The 21,047-nt window shown below is 38.2% G+C and overlaps 3 protein-coding genes across 3 annotated transcripts; 2 read left to right on the top strand and 1 right to left on the bottom strand.

The window, feature by feature from the left end:
* The first annotated feature begins 1,483 nt into the window (after positions 1-1,483).
* LOC143861115 (P-loop containing nucleoside triphosphate hydrolases superfamily protein) lies at positions 1,484-10,053 on the top strand. The gene is made up of 6 exons (XM_077372022.1): positions 1,484-2,334; positions 5,863-6,018; positions 6,102-6,209; positions 6,357-6,467; positions 6,567-8,225; positions 9,418-10,053. Exons 1-6 carry the CDS (start codon positions 1,687-1,689, stop codon positions 9,694-9,696), a joined length of 2,961 nt encoding a protein of 986 aa, XP_077228137.1. The 5' UTR covers positions 1,484-1,686; the 3' UTR covers positions 9,697-10,053.
* A 1,470-nt stretch (positions 10,054-11,523) lies between these two features.
* On the top strand, positions 11,524-15,834 carry LOC143862664 (uncharacterized). Its single transcript, XM_077373732.1, has 4 exons — positions 11,524-11,967; positions 13,565-13,696; positions 14,411-14,514; positions 15,153-15,834. The coding sequence occupies exons 1-4, from the start codon at positions 11,796-11,798 to the stop codon at positions 15,642-15,644; spliced, it is 900 nt and encodes a 299-aa protein (XP_077229847.1). The 5' UTR covers positions 11,524-11,795; the 3' UTR covers positions 15,645-15,834.
* Positions 15,835-16,168: 334 nt separating this feature from the next.
* RIC7 (ROP-interactive CRIB motif-containing protein 7) lies at positions 16,169-17,740 on the bottom strand. The gene has a single exon (XM_077373731.1). The coding sequence runs from the start codon at positions 17,609-17,611 to the stop codon at positions 16,253-16,255; it is 1,359 nt and encodes a 452-aa protein (XP_077229846.1). The 5' UTR covers positions 17,612-17,740; the 3' UTR covers positions 16,169-16,252.
* Positions 17,741-21,047: the final 3,307 nt, after the last annotated feature.

Genomic DNA, 21,047 nt, shown 5'->3' on the forward strand with positions numbered 1-21,047 from the left:
TGATCCAAACCATTCGTTTGTTGGGCATCGATAGTCAAATGCCCTCCATAGGATGATCCTAACCCTCTGATCTGTTGAGGTTCCTATACCACACTGTCCATTTTAAATGAGGGCTAAGATCATCCAATGGGAATGATTTTCAGAGCACAGACTATTTGAGTCGGGTCCCGAAAAATGAATGGTATGGATCATCCAATAATATGGGCCCCACCGTATATTTTCTAATATGCATGCCGTAGAGGCTAGATATAAACTCCACTTGTGGCCAGTCATTAATCAACTCAGATTGATAGGAATCTCTCTTGTTGAATATATCCTTTACATATCGTGATTGGACGATCAGGATCTTCTGGAGCATTGCCCATCCACATTGAGGATCACCAGAAGAACGGTGTGGATCATTCAAGGATTCATTCGGCATAACGAGCCTCATCTTCGATTGATCCAAACCGTTCATTTGATAGCCCCTACTTCTGATCTCCTATAGATCGAAAGTCGGAATAATAATATAATCCTAACTTGCAATAATATGTTATTTTTGTTGTTGAAAATGAAGAGACATCCAGTAATTGTTCACATTCAACCCAAAACAGCTAACATTATTCAAATTTTTTTATTCGGTTAGTAAAAGGATTTTTAACCTATAAATCCATAATTAATTAACGATTTTTTGCCCATTAGTCCCTCTTTTGCAAACTATTGTTCAATCAGCAATTGAAAATTATAGATTTCCCCTCCTTTGCAAAGGGAAATGATATCACCACAACCATCTTTTAATAATTGCACTAACTCAGCTTGTCTTTTCTTATTTAATTGGCTTGTCAAAGCTTTTCAGCAACCTCAATGACCTTTGTTTAGTGCAATTATTAAAACTTGGTTGCGCTGATATCACTTCCCCTTTGCAAATTAAGAACTAGTTTTGGTGCTATCACAAACAATTGGCTACTGATAATTGCCTTAACTCACCTATCTTATTATTTAACCAGCTTTCAAATGTTATTACTATTCCCAAAAAACTCTTGTAAAAAACGAAAGACAAGGTGAGTTAGTGCAATTATCAAACCATGGTAGTGCGAATTTGGGTGCGAATCTCTGTAGCTCAAAAAATTCCACACAATAAAGTTTCCGATTTTATTTGGGTCATGACAAATTCGTACCCCTTGTAGTATTATTCGCACCACTGTAACGTGATTTGACGTCAAAAAGCGTTGAAGTCAAAGTCAAGGAGTGCGAATTATCCTACAGGGAGTGCGAATTTATCATTTCCCAATTTTTTATAGTAAATTCCCGATTAGTTGCCGAGGAATAAACCCCGAATCGCCACTCGTTCACGCGACGTCCGAGCCGCTTGTGAGCTCCCGTACTTATTGCTACTTGCCAAAAATAGACGTTAAAAGCCGTAACGGCTATATTTCATTCAAAATTTTTTAAACGCCCATATTCCCCATTTCTCTCACACCTCTGTTTCTTTCTTTTTGCCACCTCCTTTCTTGCTCTTTTTTTTCCTACATTTCAGCTTTGTGCGCTTTACTCATCCTCATCCCAACTGAGCTGCCCTCAAAGTCTTCATAATAAAAACCCTAGAATATCCTCTCAAAGATCCTCATAACATAAACCCTGAACTCATCTCACAACTACATTTTTTTTCTAAAATCAGATCTCCATTTCCTTTCTGGGTCTTCTTCAATGGCTCGTACTCCATCATCAAAACCAATCCCAGGCCAAGGAACACCATCCAAAACCCCTCAATCCAAAAATCGCCCAAATCTCACCCTAAAAAATACCCACCCATCACCAAACCCCGTCTTTGCTGCCAAAGAAAACCCCCCAACAGAGCATCCAGTCGAAGTTATAGGCCGAATCCGCGACCACCCAGATCGAAAAGAAAAACCCTTTTCCGCATTACAAATTTCTTCTGATGGTCAGACGGTTCGTGTCCGAACAGATATTGGCTACAGAGATTTTAGCTTAGATGGGGTCTCAGTTTCGGAAGACGAAGATCTTGATGGGTTTTACAAGAGATTTGTTGAGTCAAGGATAATTGGGGTGAAAATGGGAGCAAAATGCACAATCATGATGTACGGGCCGACGGGTTCGGGGAAGAGTCATACAATGTTTGGGTGCGCGAAGCAACCGGGGATTGTTTATAGGGCTTTAAGAGATATTTTAGGGGAAGGAGAAGAAGAAGATGTTGAGGGTGATCGGCGTTTGGGGTTTGGATCTTTTGTGCAAGTGACTGTTTTGGAGATATACAATGAGGAGATTTATGACCTTCTGTCTAGCAACAGTGGTGGGGGACTAGGCCTTGGGTGGCCAAAGGGGAATGCTTCTAAGGTAAACTTGTTTATGATTTTGTCTGTCATGAGTGTGCTTGATGTATAATACTTATGTTTGGAATTCTTGAAAAGTAGGATTTATGATAAGGTCATCTTGATGAATAAATACCTGTTCTAAAGTTTCTTATATTTCTATTGATTTCCTACAATCTTGATTAAGTTACCCTCGGTGCGAACAATTGCAGAACTGTCCCTAATGATGTTCATGAATAAATTAACGTTTTTATATCTGAGAAAGGATTAAATTAATGAACAAAAAGTTACACTGTTGTATCCATTTGGAATATAATGATTCCGCAATGGGATTAACAAGCTTTCAAAGACATTGGTTTTTTTTTCTTCTTCTTTCTGCCAAACAGAACAAGGTACAGTAGAAAATCAACGGACAAAGGTCCGATCGAAACCCACTATCAAAACTCAAAAGCAACATAAAACAATCCACAACAGACACACACAAAGAAAAGATTAACAAGCTTTTAAAGACATTGGTTTTTTTTCTTCTTTCTGCAAAACAAAACATGGTACTGTACAAAATCAACGGACAAAGGACTGATCAAAACCCATGATCAAAAGCAACATAAAACAATCCACAACAGCAACACAAAAAGAAAGCACTTGGTCTACGTCGTTCGGTACAAAGGCATAGATGTGTGGTATTTATACTTGAATTTATAGATCAGATCAAAACACAAGAAAGAACAATGAATGGAATGAAAATTCTGCTCAAAACAGTCCTAAAACCAATATGTTGCTGGAAATTGCAGAAATTGTAGAAACTGTGCTAAAAATGAAAAGAAAACACAAGAAGTTGAGCAAAGAACAGAGATGAACTGAAATTTTATTGAATTTTAATTAAGTAACAGTAAAAGAGAGCTTATCTCAGTTGAAACTTCAATATGAGAAGAAGTGGAACGTCTTTTTGGGCAGGAATTCCCTTCTAACAACTACCAAAATTCCTCTTACAAGTATAGTTTTCCTCTCCCAATTTAGGGTTTCAAGTTCTTCAATTCACATGTCAGCAAAAGTCCCTCCAAAATTCAAAAAAAAGCTATTTATATGGGGCCCAACTCTAGACTACTCACATTACAAGAATGCCTCATTACATCTCTCAATTACATGAACATCTCCTATTAAAGGAATGCACATACACCTATACTACAAGAGAAAATTACAAATGTGACCACTACACATAAAAATTACATCCCTACTACAAGAGAAAATTGCAAATAAAACCACTACTAATGCCTTATTACAACTATAACCTCCCCTCCTTTCAAGTAATTCCCCACTTCTTTTCACCTCTTGCTAGAAGCCTCAAACCTTGTCCTCATCATATGTCCACGGGTGATCCAGAGAAATATTAAAATAGGTTTCTCAATCGATCTACACTTGATCGATTCCCAAACCACTCTTTCCACAACCCTTCTTGTCTTCCTCTCTTGTATTGCACATAAGAGAATAACAAAGCTTTCTCTTACCTCTCATACAAGCGAGAAATTCGTCATCGTCCTCATTCTCTTCACTACTTGAAGAAAACAATGTTAGGATAATTCTTGACTGTTGATGTGGCCATGCAAAATCAATAGCAGTGATCACATTGTGAATGAATTAGCAGTTCGGAAATGGAATAATGAAGTGGCGGAATGCATTGGCTGCTAATAGTGATGACGGGAGAATGTTAGAGGATAGGCATGATGAGGGGTCTAATCCCCTTCCATCCCCTCTATAAATTGAGCTCCTTTGGTCCAATCTGTGATAGGAAAATTCTAGCCTTGAGTGGCCTGGGCAAAGATTTGTGATTTAGATCAAGTGGGTGTGAGTGTTTCTCACGAGGAACACTCAACGGATCTTGGGAGATTAACTTTGAGAAAACACATTATATCATCATATTTACACAACACGTTGAAAAACACATACCAGTCATGGTGGATGGCGGATTTCCGACCTTTTCCTCCATCAAATGATAACCTTGTTACTACTTTATTATTTGGGAAGGACTCTTTGGTTTTAGATGATATCACTGCTTTGTTATTAGAAAATGGTATACGTAAGAAACCAAGTAGGGATGATTCCTAAGGTGAAGGCTTAATAGTAAGAGGGGAAAGTAGTAATCAAGGGAGAGGAAGGTCAAAAGACAGTAGTTCTTTTAAGAAGGAATCCCAATCTAAGTCGAGAGAAAAGAGTAGCAAATTCAATTGTTATCAGTGGCACAATGAAGGCCATATGAGGAGAGACTGTAGAAAGTATAACAAGAGCTAGAGGAAGAGTAGAAGGATAAAACTTCTGATCAGGCTAGTGTTACAGGTGGGAGCTCAGACGGTGATGGAGATGTCCTATCAGTCTCCACACAAGAAAATCTATTAGTTGAGACTTAGATCTAAGATTCAGAGTTTTTGAGAACGAGAGAGCAAAAAATTGTTGGAGTTCCACCAAAGCAATGATCCCACATCAGAAGACAGTAGTTCTTTCAGGAAGGAATCTCAATCTAAGTCAAGAGAAAAGAGTAGCAAATTCAAATGTTATCACTGGCATAAGGAAGGCCACATGAGAAGAGACTATAGAATGTACAAGCAAGAACTAGAGGAAAAAGTAGAAGGATAAAACTTCTGATCAGGCTATTTTTACATGTAAGAACTCAGACGGTGATGGAGATGTCATATCAGTCTCCACACAAGAAAATCTATTACTTGAGACGTAGATCTTAGATTCAAAGTGAGAGAATGAGAGAGCAAAAAATTGTTGGGGTTCCACGCAAAGCAATGATCCCACATCAGAAAAAGCAACAAATGTCGAAGGGCTTACAAGGACTTGGGCACCCTCCCCTTAACAACTAACTTTTAAGGGTGAGTTCTACCTAGGTCCCAACAAGTGGTAACAGAGCTGGGGTGTCGTAACTTCGGTTTACCCTCGAGGACGGAGAAAATCCCTTGGGATGGAGATCTCTTAGTTTCCACGTTGCTTCCCCGTGGAGGAGGGGGAGATTGTTGGAGTTCCATGCGAAAGCAAAGATTCCATATCGAAAAATGCAACTGATGTGGAAGGGCTTATATAAGGACCTAGGAGCGCCCCTCCCCTTAACATATAGCTTTTAAGGGTGAGTTCTTCCTGGATCCCAACAAGTACTTCCGTTACTTTCATTTCTACGACTTTTGTAACGGATTAACTTCCAGGGAAATGTTGTATTTGGTTCTATTTATTGAAAGAAAATATGGCGTGGCTATTATTGTGATTTTTCTCATGAACATGTAATGGATTTAGCTTCCCTTGCTAGTATGGTTCGGGAACCTGTTGCCCCTGAAACATCACAAGTACTTCATAAACACATTTTATTTTGAATTTTGGGTCATTCCTTTGTTTTCTTTTCTTTTTTCTTTTGGCATAAAATTTCCATTGCTGCAATATAATTTCCTCCTTCTGTTTCAGCTATAAATGCAACTATTCCTAAAATCAGGAGAACAGCATCGATCATTGTACCCATAATCTTGCCGTGTTTCTTTTTTTTTTCCATCTTTCTCCGGGTTTGCAGGTAAAACTGGAAGTGATGGGGAAAAAGGCAAAGAATGCAACTTTTATCTCTGGATATGAAGCTGGAAAGATATCAAGAGAAGTCGCGAAAGTAGAGAAACGAAGAATCATAAAAAGCACACTTTGCAATGATAGAAGTTCTCGAAGTCACTGTCTGGTTTGTTGCTTAGCTTGCTTTACTAGGCTTCCAGTACTTTTTAAAGGTTTCCAATTGTAATCTCATTTTGTGAACTTCTACAGATAATCCTGGACGTCCCTTCAGTGGGAGGAAGATTGATGCTTGTTGACATGGCAGGTTCAGAAAACATTGAACAAGCTGGCCAAACTGGATTTGAGGCAAAAATGCAGGTAATTTCTTCTTTTTCATTTGTGCTTTTAGAGTTTAACTTTAGACTGCATTTTCTATAACAAATTTGAAGCTTTCAACGAACTGATTAAATGTCTCCACCTACAATATTAAATGCCCAATTGATGTCTCTCTATTGATTATTGCAGACAGCTAAAATTAACCAAGGAAACATAGCATTGAAAAGAGTAGTAGAATCCATTGCTAATGGCGATTGTCATGTTCCATTCAGGGATAGCAAACTAACCATGCTTCTTCAGGTACTCTGATTTTTCTGTCGATTTCTTGTTAGTTGTCATGTAGTATTGGTGATGGATTATTTTGAAAGATCAATTTTGGTTATTCTTTTTCTTGGTTAGGATTCTTTTGAGGATGACAAATCAAAGATTCTTATGATACTGTGTGCAAGTCCTGATCCTAAAGAAATGCACAAGACCATTTCTACCCTTGAATACGGCGCCAAGGCAAAGTGCATCGTTCGTGCAACACATACACCAGTTAAGGGTAAGATAAACTCCGAGGATTCCTCATCTGTAATTTTAGGGTCAAAAATTGCAGCCATGGACCAGTTCATCTTTAAGCTTCAAATGGAGAATAAGCTAAAGGAGAAAGAGTGTGATAAAGCCCAAAAAGAACTTTCAAGGAAAGAAGAAGAAGTAGCAGAGCTGAGAACTAAGCTCAAGCTGATGGAAGGAAGGGAATCGCTACCAAATGAAGAAGAGATCAACTCGAAGGTCAATGAGAGGACACGGGAACTAAAACTTGAGTTAGAGAAAAAGTTGCATGAGTGTCAGCGGATGGCAAATGAGTTAGTTGAATTAGAGAGGAGAAAAATGGAAGAGAAGATCATACAACAGCAGGAGGAGGTAGAGATGTTGAGGCGACGGTTAGAGGAAATTGAATCTGAGTTATGTCATTCAAAACGCAATCATGGCGAGACAGTGTTACCAGACATGGATGGTAGCAATTTTCTGAAACGACTGTCGGAAATTTACATAGATGGGGATCGTGGAATGGAGAAATCAATGGACTTGGATATGGATGAGCAACCAATTGTTCATGATGTGAAAGAAATTGGTAAGGATTTCCATCAAACTGAAAATTTAAGAAATAACTTGTATCAAAATTTTTGGACTGTGGACGAAGGTGGTGATGATGATATTGCTGCACCAAAATATGGTGAAAAGGTATGCTTAAGTACTGTCTTTGAGAGAGAAGATGAAGGAGAAGATGAAGAGAATACAGAGGATGAAGAGATGGAGAAAATAGTAGTAGAAGAAGAAAAGCATCTTAGTTCGAGGATTAGTGACCGTAATTCGGGGATTGATATTAATATGGGTTCCTTTGTGGGTTCTCGGAATCTTGTACATGAACCCAGTTATTGTGGCAGAGATTTGGAGGAAGATGATTTTGGCAGAAATAGATTGGAGAAGCCAACAAGTGTGGGACTCACAGGTGAATTGGAAAACACAAAAGAATCAGCCTCAGCAAGGAAAACACGAATCCAAAACATTTTCATGCTTTGTGGGAACCACAGGGAGCTTGCTCAACATGTTAAAATCCCAACATCTGCCAAGAAAAGACCCGAAGCTACTGACATTAGACCGTCTCCTATGAAGCTCACCAAGGAGTTTGATGCAGAACCAAATACAAAAGAAATGTCCCAAATTCAAGTTGCTCCTCAGCCAGAACTCAGATTGCACAATGATATAGAAAGCTTAAGCTCAGCACCTCCGGAGCCATTTTCATCCCCTCGATTGGACCCATCAATGAGCAGAAGACACATTTCTTACGAAACACTACAAGCACAGAAGGAGAACAATAGACCCATCAACGAAGAGACAAACGAATCGATTGAAGTGTATGTGAAATGGGAGGCATCAAAAGAATATCCCGGGAAATTTATTACAAAGCTGAAGGTGCTAAACGACTCGAGTCTTGCAGATTTGCGGAAACTGATTGAAAAATGTCTCAATGAAGACAGTAGCAGGCACTCATTCACTTTTCTAATGCTTGGGGTACGTTCGCTTTTTACCATAACTCTCTGTGATAACTTGTATTCATTAGTGCATTGGCTGAAGGAAAAAGGGGAACGGCGAAATTGAAGTACAGAGGCATTCCTAATTTTTTTTATAATGATGGATTAAATTTGATTTAGTTACCTGGTCTTTTGGAAGGGTGAGAACATCTCACAACTCTGAAATGACTGGAATTTCTGATATCTTGTGCCATACAGCTAGCAAGCTACTATAAGTAAATCATATATATTAATGGTTGGATTATAATATCTCAAATGTTATATACTGTATTAATTTAATAATATATTGTTGTATTATATTTCACATATCTGCTATAAGTAATACACTTAATGCTTTAATATCTGAAACTTAATAGTTTTAATTATGTGAGAAACTATTTATTTTGTCATAAGTCAAAATTTGTATTAGAAGTTATGCTATGAGTATGGTATACTACTGTAATTTATGAGTAATTGAATATATATACATTTAGTATATATCCCAATATCTGTAAGGAAATCAGACCCATGAAATTAAAGTTTTTCTCTATGTCAATTTGTCTTTTTTGATTTGCTTTTACATTTCTGCATATGTGACAAAGTGACACAGATGTCATGCCTAATTTTAAGCATGTCTATGGCAGCCCTATCTATAATACTTTTATACATAACTGTAGTTTGGTAATCTATATGATTATATAATATTGTTATGCACTTGTAAGTGTTAAAAAGCGGATGCACTGACCCATGCATCAAGTAAATCGCTGGCAAGAACTTGACTGACAGTCACAAAACCATGAAAGCGGACCCCGGTGAATTTTGAACTGAATTTTCCAGGGGCTCCTACTTGGGAAATACAAACCGTGAGCTTAACTTGCCAAGAACTGTCAATTAGGCAAGTTCAGATATTAGAGCATTAGGTGTAGTATCATTTTGTCTTATATTAGAGCATTAGTTTTCTCCCACAAATCAATTTTAGCCTACAGAAAACTAAAGATTCAATACCAAAGACAAAAATCTATATATTTTCACACATGTGAGAAGTATGCATGGTGTAATATCCATGAGTATTTTATTAAAGCTAAAATGCAATGCATGTGTGTGAACAAGTATGTGCTAGTCCAACTGAAATTACATAGTGCAGTTTGATTATATTTCATTGTTTTATTCTTGTCTGTTGTTTCTATCTACAGGACCCTACTGGAGCTCCCGTAGTGAAAGAGAAGGAAGAGACAATTCAAGCAAGCAAACTACCCATTTGTAATAACCAACTAAGTGTACGTCTTGCTTGCTTGCGTCCGAACAAGAAGGTTATCCAACAGCCAAATCATCTTCCATTTAGTTCACTGGAAAACAATCTTCCGGTTGGTTCAAATTCCCCATCAATGATCACGCAGCAAGTCGATGACTTCTCGCCCAAAATCAGCCAAAAGTTCAGCTCTTCTCTTTTCCTGGCAGGGCTACAGATTTAGCAATGTTAAACGTGTGTAAATTTGCTATTTATGCATGTCTTGTCCATGCCTATACTACATATAGATGTTCAAATTCCCCATCCTTGATGTTTGATGAAACTTTTGTACTTTAGCACTATGAGAGGGAAGTTAGGTAACATTCTATCATAGTACCAAAGTTGAAAATATTTCTTCTGGGTTTCAAGGTTTTTAATTCAATGAGAGAACTGTAATTGTTTCTTTTGTTGTTGAAGGTTTTTGATAGTGCATTGTGCAGTTCAGTTGGCTTGGAGAAACTTATTATATTTTCTATGTACTCTACTTAGGCGGAACTTGGAGTGATTTGAGTATCAATGGAGCCTGGGAAGTTGTTTTCTATTACATATGTTCATGCTACTTTACTAGAAGAATCACTTATTTTGCACTGCAAATCAACAAATTCGCAGATGCATTGAAAAACAGAAAAGGAACTCCGAATATCATGTCAACCAACTAGTTTATGGCTTTGATGTTAATTGTGGCAAGCCTAATCTCAACGAATTAGCTGCTCATCCATTTGCAAATTATGTCTAATGGCATTTTCCCATTCAGATTTTATTGAAGGAATTAGGAGTGATTTGAGAATTAAATATCTTTGATTTGTGAATTATCTCTAATCTCAACTCAACGATTTAACTGCCCATGCATTGTTGAACTGAGTCTAATGATCAGATGCATAATATATCTCTTTGATTTGGGAGGCACTTTCCCAAATTATTCCAATGCATAACACATATCAGCAAATTCATAATCTCCCTCAATGTCAGATGGAGGAAGGCTCCTTAAGATTTGAGATAGAGAGAGAGAGAGAGAGGTACACATCAACAGGTGGGTGTCATAAAATAACAACTGCGGGTTTGCCATTAGTGTCTATTGGTATGGAAAATTTGTGAATGGGATATTGATCCAACAGAGACTGGGGATTGCAGTCAGGCAGCAATGATGAAAAACTTATGGATTATAATGGACTTTGGCAAATTACGATATTGGAAGAGGATCGACGCTAGATTGCATTTTTTTCTTCCTGCCCCAGACAACGAATGTTTGTGAAAGTCAGTGGCATGTTTTGTACTTGCGGATCTTTTTGTTCATTTTGCACAATGATTTTTCTTAGCTGTACTACATTTGAAGCCAGAATTGGGTGGTTAGAGTTATTTGGAAGTAGCGGAGAACGAGGGTAGCTAAGAACACAAAAAGAGATATATGTTCATTATTGATTTCTCGATCTGGGTCGCAATTACTTTAACTTGATTTGGTTTTTTTTTCAGGTGAGAGGAATATGATTAATACACTTCTTATCATAGCCTGACCTTGATCACATCACATCTTGGTAAGATTTATCATATTGATCCATATCAAACTTTCACTATTTTATGACTTTTTGATTTTGATTCGAGTGGAGATTCTAAAACTCATACCTTACTCTGGTTTTGTGGAGGAGAAAGTAGGTTTGGGGGCATGAGAGAGAGAGAGAGGGAGAGAGTTTTGAAGTAGTCAAAATTAATCACCCTTTTCCCTATTTTATCCAAAAGAAACTGGTTTGCCCTTAACATAGTGAGGGTTAGTTTAGTCATTTTCTTTGTTTCAAATTAGAACAAACATTTTGCCGTAAAATCAGATTAAAAAATATAACATGCAACCGAAGCCACTTGACCTTTTCACACCAAACGCTCAAACCAACCCCCCCCCCCCCCCCTTTCAAAACCTTATAACCGTTTCTACCCGCGCTTATCGCATATGAGCTGTTAAGCACCCCATAAAAAAATCCTCGGACTGAAATTTCGAATTTCAAGCCGTTAATTCGCTCCACCCTTTTATTTTCCACCCAAATTTTACAGATAAATCGGATCCTATGCGGTTTTCAAGTACTCTCTGCCCACAATGGACACCCTGTTGCATTAGGACCATCGCAAACTCGTCTTTGAACATTTGCCAATCTAATTCACCCCCCCTTTTTTTCTAATCTTCTTGTTCATATTAGAGGGTGGACAGAAACTAAATAAAAAAAATGGGACTTTTCAAGGATTAGCCTTTCCATTTCTTCCCCTCTTCTCTGGAGGAGAATTGTGACGAATGGGACCATGTCTACTGAGTTGAATCATGTGGGGGCGGTCGGAAAACATAAAATAGATTCAGAAGCGAAGGAGCCCAAAAATTCAAAGAAAAGTGGAAAATCAGGTTCAGTCGGTAAAATAGATTTGGAGTCAAACGAGTCCGAAATTTCGAAGCGAGGAGGAAAATCTGGTGCGGAAGGTGCGTCTTCCCCAAAAAAAAAATATTTTCTTTTGGCTTCGTGACATTAAATGGGTATAAAACAAATTTCACACCCATTTTCCACTTAAAATGGGCATAAGATTTGTTTTACGACCATTTTATATAAAGAGAAACAGTGTTAGGTACCTAACCAATACAGCAAAAGCTCCAGCTGATGGAACTCGTTAGGAGGAGGACCATAACACATGGGCTCAGTGGAAAAAAGGGAAAATTCAGGGACTCAGCTCTGTTTTTGCTTTCATTCGCTTTATTAGATTAGATGGTGAAAGCGATTTGGCCACGTGATATGTGGCAAATCTATTTTAATTATGCTTTTGTTTGTTTCTTTTAATTTATTTTTTCTTGTTTTCTTAGCAAAATGTTTTTGATAATTCTTTTGACAACATAGAATCTCCATGTCAGTGGAAATTGATGGAATTTTCAGATATTTCACGTAAAGAGTTGAAGGTTTCAAAGGAATTATTGTGATTGGAATTTCTTATTCTTGTCAAATTCTTTTTTACATCCCTAAATTTTAATAATTAGTTGGATTTTTTCTATTTTATATGTGATTACCATTCTCTACTATTAGAAATACATAAAAATAAAGAGAATGACACTAATATAAAAGGAGTATTTATGATTATATGCTATATTTTAGTTTTCTTCCATATTTATACATAATTAAGATGTTATGGTAATCGTTATAGGGCGATGATAAATTTGCACCCACTGTAGAATAATTCGCACCCCTTTAAAAGAGGGTGTGCCATATTTATACATAATTAAGATGTTATGGTAATCGTTATAGGGCGATGATAAATTCGCACCCACTGTAGAATAATTCGCACCCCTTTAAAGGAGGGTATGTGGCAGACTGTAATGTTTTTTTTTTTTAACGCCAATTCACGTTAAAGGGGTGCGAATTATCCTATAGGGCGTGAGGATTTATCATCAACCTTGTTATATTTGTATCTTGATGGATACATGAAAATAAGAAAATAGAGCAGTTAAATTAATCCCGCCTGCATAATGAGGTTGCTCACCATGGGGATTGCAATCCGGGGTTTATCCTTCAATGGACTAACCATCCTTTGTTCGATCGTCATTTGTTCTTGGATTATATTTTTAATAAAACAAAGTAGCAAGATAATTTCAAGGTAAACTTATTCGTTGGGGGTTCCATGCAAAAGCAATGATCCCAAATCATAAAAAAAAGAATGAAGGGATGTTGAATGGCTTATAAGGACTTGGGCATCCTCCCCTTAATGGCTAGCTTCTAAGGGTGAGTTCTACCCAGGTCCCAACAAGTGGTATCAGAGGTGTGGTAAGCCTATGCACCTTCAAAGTCATGGGAGAAAAAGTCTTCGGGCAAGATCCCGGAAAGAGTGAATGGATGTGGAAGGGCTTATAAGGACTAGGGCACCCTACCCTTAACAGCTAGCTTTTAAGGGTGAGCTCCTTATCCAAGGGGATAACATTATTGTTGGGCTTATTCCACTTTTGACCCATCTTTCTCTCTTTCTCTGCTTTTTTTTTTCTTTCTATTTTTTCTTTCATGTTTTTTTTGTTTCTTTTCTGAATTTCCAAATTCCAGGATCACTGTTTCGTAGACAACGGACTCCTTCTTTGGATGCATTGTGGATCAAACAGCCTATCCTTCTGCCCCAAATGTCGACGAAAGTGAAGGGCCTACTAAAAGGCCTGAGATACATTTCACAAATATTTGGTTCGTTAATTTGTTACTGATAATCCTTTATAAAAAAAAATAATTCTAGCCCAAGCCCACTCATAAGCCCTGCAATGGGTTTTGAGGGGAAAAAAAACCCAATATAAGACTCCCTGGCCTCATCCTCTTTGGAAAAAACTATACAAATACAGTGCTTCACTATTTTAGTTGGAAGAGTTTCGTGAGACCCAACTATAATGTGATAGATATGTTTGTGTTTTCCATGGGAACCATTGATTTCTGCCACTGGAAAAGACAGTACTTATCCATACGCTCTGTTTGGATTGCAGGAAATTTTTGGAAAAGTTTAGAAAGGAATTTTTTTTCCCAATCTTCCTTGATTTTCAGTTATTTGAAATACATGAAAAAAATAACTTGCACGGTTCAAGTTTTATTTAGAGGGACTTCCAACTCATGATGTTATCTTTCTAAGTAAGCCATAAACCTATCATTTCCCTCTAAATTGTGGAAAGGAAAAAAAATCCTAGGAAAATAAAATTTTGGTAGAAATATTTTTCATACAATTCCATACATGGACATATGGTATGGGCTCAAAATTATGTTTAATTTGACTACAACAATCAGTTTTGGACTAAAAATCAATTCTCAAAATCCAAAACAGTAGGGACTTTGTGGGTTAGGCCTTGAAAATTATAGAAATAACTTAATTTTCCTAATTAAAGACTGATTTTATTTTGTTTAATTTGGTCGCAGAACCAAATTACAAAGAGCAAGAGATGCAGATCGGCTACCCCACAGATGTAAAGCATGTCGCCCACATAGGATGGGATGGCCCTTCTGTAAATCCTCCAAGTTGGGTAAGACTTTTCTTTAATTTTTCTAAGAATGTATAATCAATTACATGGAACGGAACAATCTAACGTATAGTGTAGAATTAGTAAAGATGAGATATGTGACTATTGCTCATAACATGCACCATATGATTAGATGTGGCTCCTATCACTTGCTCAATATTCCAAGTTGGGTCAGTTTGGTTGCAGGTAGTTGCCTTGTAGTAGAGTAGTGGTGTAAGTAATCAACAGGGGGGAGACAAGCCTTGTTACCTTGTAGTTATATCATAAAATAGTGGTAAGTAGTGATTGGTTTTCAACCTCGCAGAGTAGTTATAGGAGGTGTCATTACCAATAAATATATATATAGAGAGCGGGAGAGAGCATCATTCCCAACAAAATTGCCAAAAATTGCTTGAATTTTGTGGGGAATTTGCTGGCATGACAAGTCACCAGACAAGCAAAAGACATTCTTAGTAGTTTTACGGAATTTCAATGCTACATTGACAACCAACCACATGTTTTTAATGACATGACACCCAACACCAAAGCAAAACCCCTGAGCCAGCTGGGCTTTTGTACAACCAACCTCACCATACTCTAAATTAGAAGAACTTGTTGAAGTGATAATAGTTCTTTTTTTGAGTGATTATTTTCTGATGCAGATGAATGAGTTCAAGACAACAACTGGAATTTCATCGGCGACTCTAAATATGATGGGAGAAGGTAAGGAGAAGCCCCCGGAGTTGCCCGATATGCCAAAGACAAGAACCTCGAGACGCCACCAATCATCATCGGCCGATCCACCTATTGACTCCCCAACTCGGCCGAGAACCTCAAGACGCGACCAATCATCAGGTGATCCACCTATTGAATCCCCAACTAGGGAGCACTTGGACATGCCGACGCGGCGACACCATCATTTGGGTCACCATCGTTTGGGTCACGGGGGTACCGACTCGCCAAAAAAAGGGGGCACTGACTCGCCTGGACTCCCAAAACATTCGCGGCGAAAGAAGAAGGGATCAGGATCGTCATCGGGTGGCGGGTCATCAAGATCATCTAGATCAAAAGCTCTAGCTTCTAATTTCTCAGATCCGGACGTGAAGAGCAACGAGCAAAATCAACCGTTAAAAACAGTGGAAGAAGGGATCTGATGTGAAATGTTGATAAATCAATGGTTGGTAAAGAACCCAGTTGAAATTTCCATCTGGATGTTATATTTTGTCCCCCAACACTCACCTACTAGATTTGTATGGTTAGTTGATGAAAAATCCAAATAGGAAAATAGGGATTGAATTTTTTTCTAATTTACACAACTTATATTCAAATTTATAAAAAATGCCTTTCAAAATTCAAGTTCTTGAAATTTACGCAGAGGCCCATTTGCAAAAAGAGCATTTGTAGGTGGGCCCACCAAAGTTCAACAAATCCAAACAAAACAGATAATGTCATTTAGGTGGGGGCCCTGCAGTACAATTACAATGACAAGCAACCATGATTTAGTCACTGCACAAACTCAACTTGTCTTCACTTTTTCAATTGGCTTCATAAGAGTAATAAAAGACAGGATGAGTTAGTGCATTTATCAAAACATGGGAGTGCCAATATCAGTAAAATGAAAAATCAATGAGGAAAATTCTCATTCTTCCAGATGTACAACGTTCTCCCACCATAAAAAAAGGAAAATAAAAAAAAGTATATATTTATCATCCTAGACAAATACATTCTCTAACCCTTTCTATTCTCATATTACTATTTCCTTTTAATTCCTAACCTCTAATAAAAGTAAACCAACATGGAAAAAAAAAAAAAAAAAACAGAAAAACTTAGGCCGTAGAGATGATCCAACAGAGAGAAAAACAGCCTTAGGAATTACCGGTTTTTCGCAGACCCTCAAATCACTAAGCACACCACCATCATTCTTAAATGAATCAACGCACAGATTTGGATTTCCACCCAACTTTAGTTTTCCTCCAACTTTAGCAGAAAATTTATCAGAAAATGGAATCCTCCCACTCAACTTATTATTCTCCAAATTCATTTCCTTCACAGAATCCAAAAACCCTAATTCTTTCGGCAAGCTCCCTTCAAGCATGTTGTTATCTAACCGTAAATAGCATAAATTTCTCAAAAATACCCCCATCGAAGGTGGAATATTACCAACAAGCCCTAACCCCGACATTCCTATCCCCAAAATACCCCCAAGCTTCTCCCATATTTCCGGAATCTGACCTCCTAATTCATTCCCACTCAAATAAACCTCCTTCAAATTCCTCATTTCCGCAAGAAAAACCGGGATTCCGAAATTCCCAAAACGGTTAAAACTCAAATCCAAAAACTCCAAATTCTTCAAACCCACTAACTGATTTGGGATTTTTCCTTCTAATCGATTAAAACCCAAATCCAATTTCAGAAGCCCTGAGATTTCTCCAAAATTTCCCGGGATTTCTCCTTCAAGCTCGTTGTAGCTCAAATCAAGGATTTTCAATTTCTTCAGATTTCCCAAACCCGCCGGAATCCCGCCGGAGAGACGGTTTCTGGTCATGACCAACTGCTCGAGCTCCGGTAGGGCTCCGAAGGAATGAGGAATGGAATAAAAAATCCCAGTTCCTGACAGAACGAGCCTCCGTAAACGTGTGAAATTACCGATCCTGCCATTGAGACTTCCTACAAGAGATGGGTTCTCAATGAAGATTAGTTCTTCTAGAGAAGAACCCAGATTACGAAAATACCCCGGGAGGGTGATTTGTTTTCCGGTAAAGCATTTGTAGAAGAAGAGTTTACGGAGAAAAGGGAAGGAGGTTAGGCTAGGGGTAAAAGAGGAATTTGGCCCACATGGAGGGTTAGAGGAGTAGTCTGAGACGTAGCCGAAGTTTAACTCGACGATGTGGGGGTTAATGTAGTTGTCGTCTGGGAAATAATCGCAGACGATTCCGTGTGGGGCGGAGAGGCAGAGGTCATCGGGGAAGAGAGATCGCCAATTAATCGCCGAGTTTATTGAGTCGAGAACTCGGTAGACTGATTCTTGCTCGTTTGAGCTGAGAGTGTTTGGTTGGGAAGAGATGAGGGAGAGGGAAAGGAAGAAGAAAAGGATAGAGATTTTAGAAAGTGGAAAACTCATTTTTCTTACTTAGTTTTGGAGGAATGAAAGAGAAAGGAAAAGAAAACAGAGAGGAAACTGGAGGAAGAAGATGGAAATGGTTGTCGTGAAGAAGGTGAAGAAAGAAGCTATTATTCTCTCAAAAAGGTATTTGTTTACTGGCAAGTGCGGCGGGGTCACTATTACCAAAATGCCATTATTCCTTCAAAAAGGTAAAAGGCAAACTACACCTGCCAGGTGGGACCCGCTGAATACTTTTTATTTGTTTATTTGATATATCTTGGTTTTCATTGCTTCGTTGTACTTCGATGTTTCCTTTCTTCACACGAATCACACGAGCCTTGCTTGTGGGCCCCACGGTTACTACAGTTTAGCCCGTAAATCATCTCCTAGCTATCCAATCTGTATTAGGTTTCAATAACCTGGAATCCCTCTAGAGATCGGAGGGTTAGGATCATGCAATGGAAATGATTTCTGTGGTGCAGACTATTTATGTTTTGGCCAAACAGATGAACGGATTGGATCTTTCTGCTAAGCGGGGCCCACTATACATATTTGAAAAATAATGGACTTCACTCTCACACACACATCATATAAATTCATGTAACATGGGATACTCATTTTCTTATGCTGAACTTTGTAATTTTCTATGAAAGGCTAAGCTTTTTAGTTTGTTTCTGTAGTTTCCAAAAAAAATACTTTAAAATGACAAAATTAACCTTAGAATATAACAATAAAAACTTCTGATTTAAAACTAATGTAGGGGCGTTTACGATCTGAGATTTATCATCAGATGAAAGGGTATTTTAGTCTTTTACTAACTGGAAAAGTACACATACGAAAAGGGTATTGCCGTCCTCCTCCTAAAGCATGGAGTTCGTTTCTGCATGATTTTTTCCTCCAGTGGTGTGGGGACCACCACAAATGCTCAGTCTTACAGGAAAGGGGTTTCAGATATACGGGACCTCTTAAATGTCGAGCAGTCTTTCAGTGGCGATGGAAGAACGAACGGTCACGATCGATGGTTCCCCTATGGAAACCATTCGAAGATTAAGCAGAAATTCCCAGGCGGTTAATTCGTGTCGGGACGCGTGACAAAGAGGAGCTGACGTGGCAAGCTAGAAGCCGGCTGAAGTCTGGAAACAGAGTCTGTGGCCGCCGTCGCGTGCTTTCGTACCAGGAATTATACGAACGGCGCCAGACCTTGTTTCTTTCTTTTCCCGACTTAGAAACTCTCTTATGTGGGCCCCGCCAAACCGTGTTATGGGACCGACACGTGGCAGTAATCATACCATTAGAAAAAGGGCCACCTTATTTATTCAGACTAAAAGACGGGAAAGACGCCTTCACGGCTTGAAGGCATGTTCCTACTGTTTTCAATGAGTTTTTATATGGTATAAGCCCTTATAGTCCCGTATTTTAAAAAAGGTACTATACGGACGACATCATAGGATGATCCAAACCGTCCATAAGATGGGATACAGCTTAAATAGGTTGTTCCCCAAAATCCATTTCTATAGGATGATCCTAGCCCTCCGATCTATAGAGGTTTCTATAATATGCAGTTCCTCTATAGATCGGAGAGTTGGAATCATCCTATGGAGATGATTTTTGGATAACAACCTATTTAAGCTGTGTTCCATCTCATGGACGGTTTGGATCATCCTATGATGCTCTCCTTACCGTACATTTGAAAAAATACGGGACTATAAGAGGTTAATTTGTTTATATTGAGAAAGTGTAGCTTAGCCCGGTATACGGTTAAGCTGTAATAGCTACGTGGGACAGTTGGCCCTACACATTGGGTTCATCTGAACTGTTCATTCGGTGGGCCCCAACTAATATAAATATAAATATATAAGTCATGCGGCATGCCCTTAAAATCTTCTCCATAAGATGATTTAACCCTCCGCTCTGTGTGGTTTATATTCATAGGTGTGCTTAAGTTGTTATAACGCTTCCCATTCGTGTGCTTAAGCGGGACCCACACATTTAAACGAATGGGAGGCGTTATAATAAAAAAAAATGGTGAGCTTAAGCGCACCAACAGTTTTCTCTTTTTAAATTATAATTCTGTTTTGGAATTTGAACATTACATTATTGTTTCTAGGTGGCCCTGCAATAAATTTATGAAATGGGAAATGATATATTCGTCCGTGTTTTATACACAGGACAACCCCCTCTGGTGTAAAAGACTGGTCATAAAGAAACCGTAGGATATTCCAAGATAATTGTAATCCGATTGGAAAGTCAATCATGGAGATGAAAATTAAGCTAATTCATTGGGCTGCAAGGAACGATAACATGATTATACCACTACCCACTCTAAATATAATTGGGAATTGGAAAGCGATTATCTTTGATGGATCGCCTGGCACAAAACCACCCAAGAACGCAGAAAATCGAACTTCAGCGGTAGCTCAAGAGGGAGCCCAGGCCAGCTGGAGTGGGAGGCGTATTTTGAGGCCATCAAAGTGAAGTAGTCAAAAGCATACTCGGGACCTGCATGGGTGTGTGATTCCAATGAAGCGGAGGCACAGGCCCTTCTTTCGGACTTTGATTGGTGGTTTGATACCAAGTTAAAAAAGAAGAAGAAGGAAAGAGAAGATGAAAGTAGAAGATGACGATGAAGGGACGGAGAGAACGGAGAGAATGGTCAATGTGATTGCGGTTATAGTTTTCCTCTTCTTTTTCCTAAATGTTAAAAGGTCATATTAGCTCCTACAAAATCTCTGAAAACCCTAATACAAGAGGCTTATATATAGCCAATTAAAATACCTTGAAATAAAATAACATGGAAAATAAAATTCGTAAAAACTAAAACCTGAAAATAAAAATCCTATAAACTAAATAACATGGAAATAAAAATCCTACAAGCTCTAAGGGGAAAATATGGTCTTCCCTTCTTTTACTCTTATTCTCTTCCCCTTTTTCTTCTCTTTTCCCCGCTATCTTATATTCATGGTTTTAAATTTCAGCCGAAATCCGATATTTTGGACTGAAATTTAGGATTTCGGTGGAGACCGAAACCGAAATTTGGCGAAATCCCAAATTTAGGCCGAAATTTGGGAAAATGTTTTTTTTTTTTTAAAGAAAGATTACAAAATTTTGGCCGAAATTTCGGATTTCGGTGGGGTCCGAAATCAGTACCGAAACCGAAATTTAACACGTTGCTTATATTTCCTTTCTCTGGATCACACCAACCCTCTATTATTGAAGTGAATTGTGTTCTGCAGTTTGCAACTTCTCTCTCTGCTATCTGCTATCTGCTATCTGCTTTTTCCTTGTCTCTTTCTAAATGGTTATATCTTCAAGATCCTATCTATTTTTTGGATATCTGTAGAAGTTTGGAGTTTTGCCTAGAACATGACTAACTTTTTGTTGCTTATTTTCAAATTCTACTCCCTCAATCATTTTTCAGGTTGATGCTTATTTCAAGGCTTCAGAAATCACCATC

This window comes from Tasmannia lanceolata, unplaced genomic scaffold (assembly GCF_043159265.1).
Source record: "Tasmannia lanceolata isolate RefF3 unplaced genomic scaffold, GAP_Taslan_0.1 ptg000037l, whole genome shotgun sequence".
Taxonomy (NCBI): domain Eukaryota; kingdom Viridiplantae; phylum Streptophyta; class Magnoliopsida; order Canellales; family Winteraceae; genus Tasmannia; species Tasmannia lanceolata.

What these genes read in the sequence shown, in the direction of transcription:
- LOC143861115 (XM_077372022.1), top strand. Translation starts at nt 1,687, where the DNA reads ATGGCTCGTACTCCATCATCAAAACCAATCCCAGGCCAAGGAACACCA. An exon ending in CAAAGGGGAATGCTTCTAAG is followed by an intron (nt 2,335 to 5,862) that starts GTAAACTTGTTT and finishes CCGGGTTTGCAG; the next exon opens with GTAAAACTGGAAGTGATGGG. An exon ending in AACTAACCATGCTTCTTCAG is followed by an intron (nt 6,468 to 6,566) that starts GTACTCTGATTT and finishes TTTCTTGGTTAG; the next exon opens with GATTCTTTTGAGGATGACAA.
- LOC143862664 (XM_077373732.1), top strand. Translation starts at nt 11,796, where the DNA reads ATGTCTACTGAGTTGAATCATGTGGGGGCGGTCGGAAAACATAAAATA. An exon ending in AGGAAAATCTGGTGCGGAAG is followed by an intron (nt 11,968 to 13,564) that starts GTGCGTCTTCCC and finishes TCCAAATTCCAG; the next exon opens with GATCACTGTTTCGTAGACAA. An exon ending in ATACATTTCACAAATATTTG is followed by an intron (nt 13,697 to 14,410) that starts GTTCGTTAATTT and finishes ATTTGGTCGCAG; the next exon opens with AACCAAATTACAAAGAGCAA.
- RIC7 (XM_077373731.1), bottom strand. Translation starts at nt 17,611, where the DNA reads ATGAGTTTTCCACTTTCTAAAATCTCTATCCTTTTCTTCTTCCTTTCC.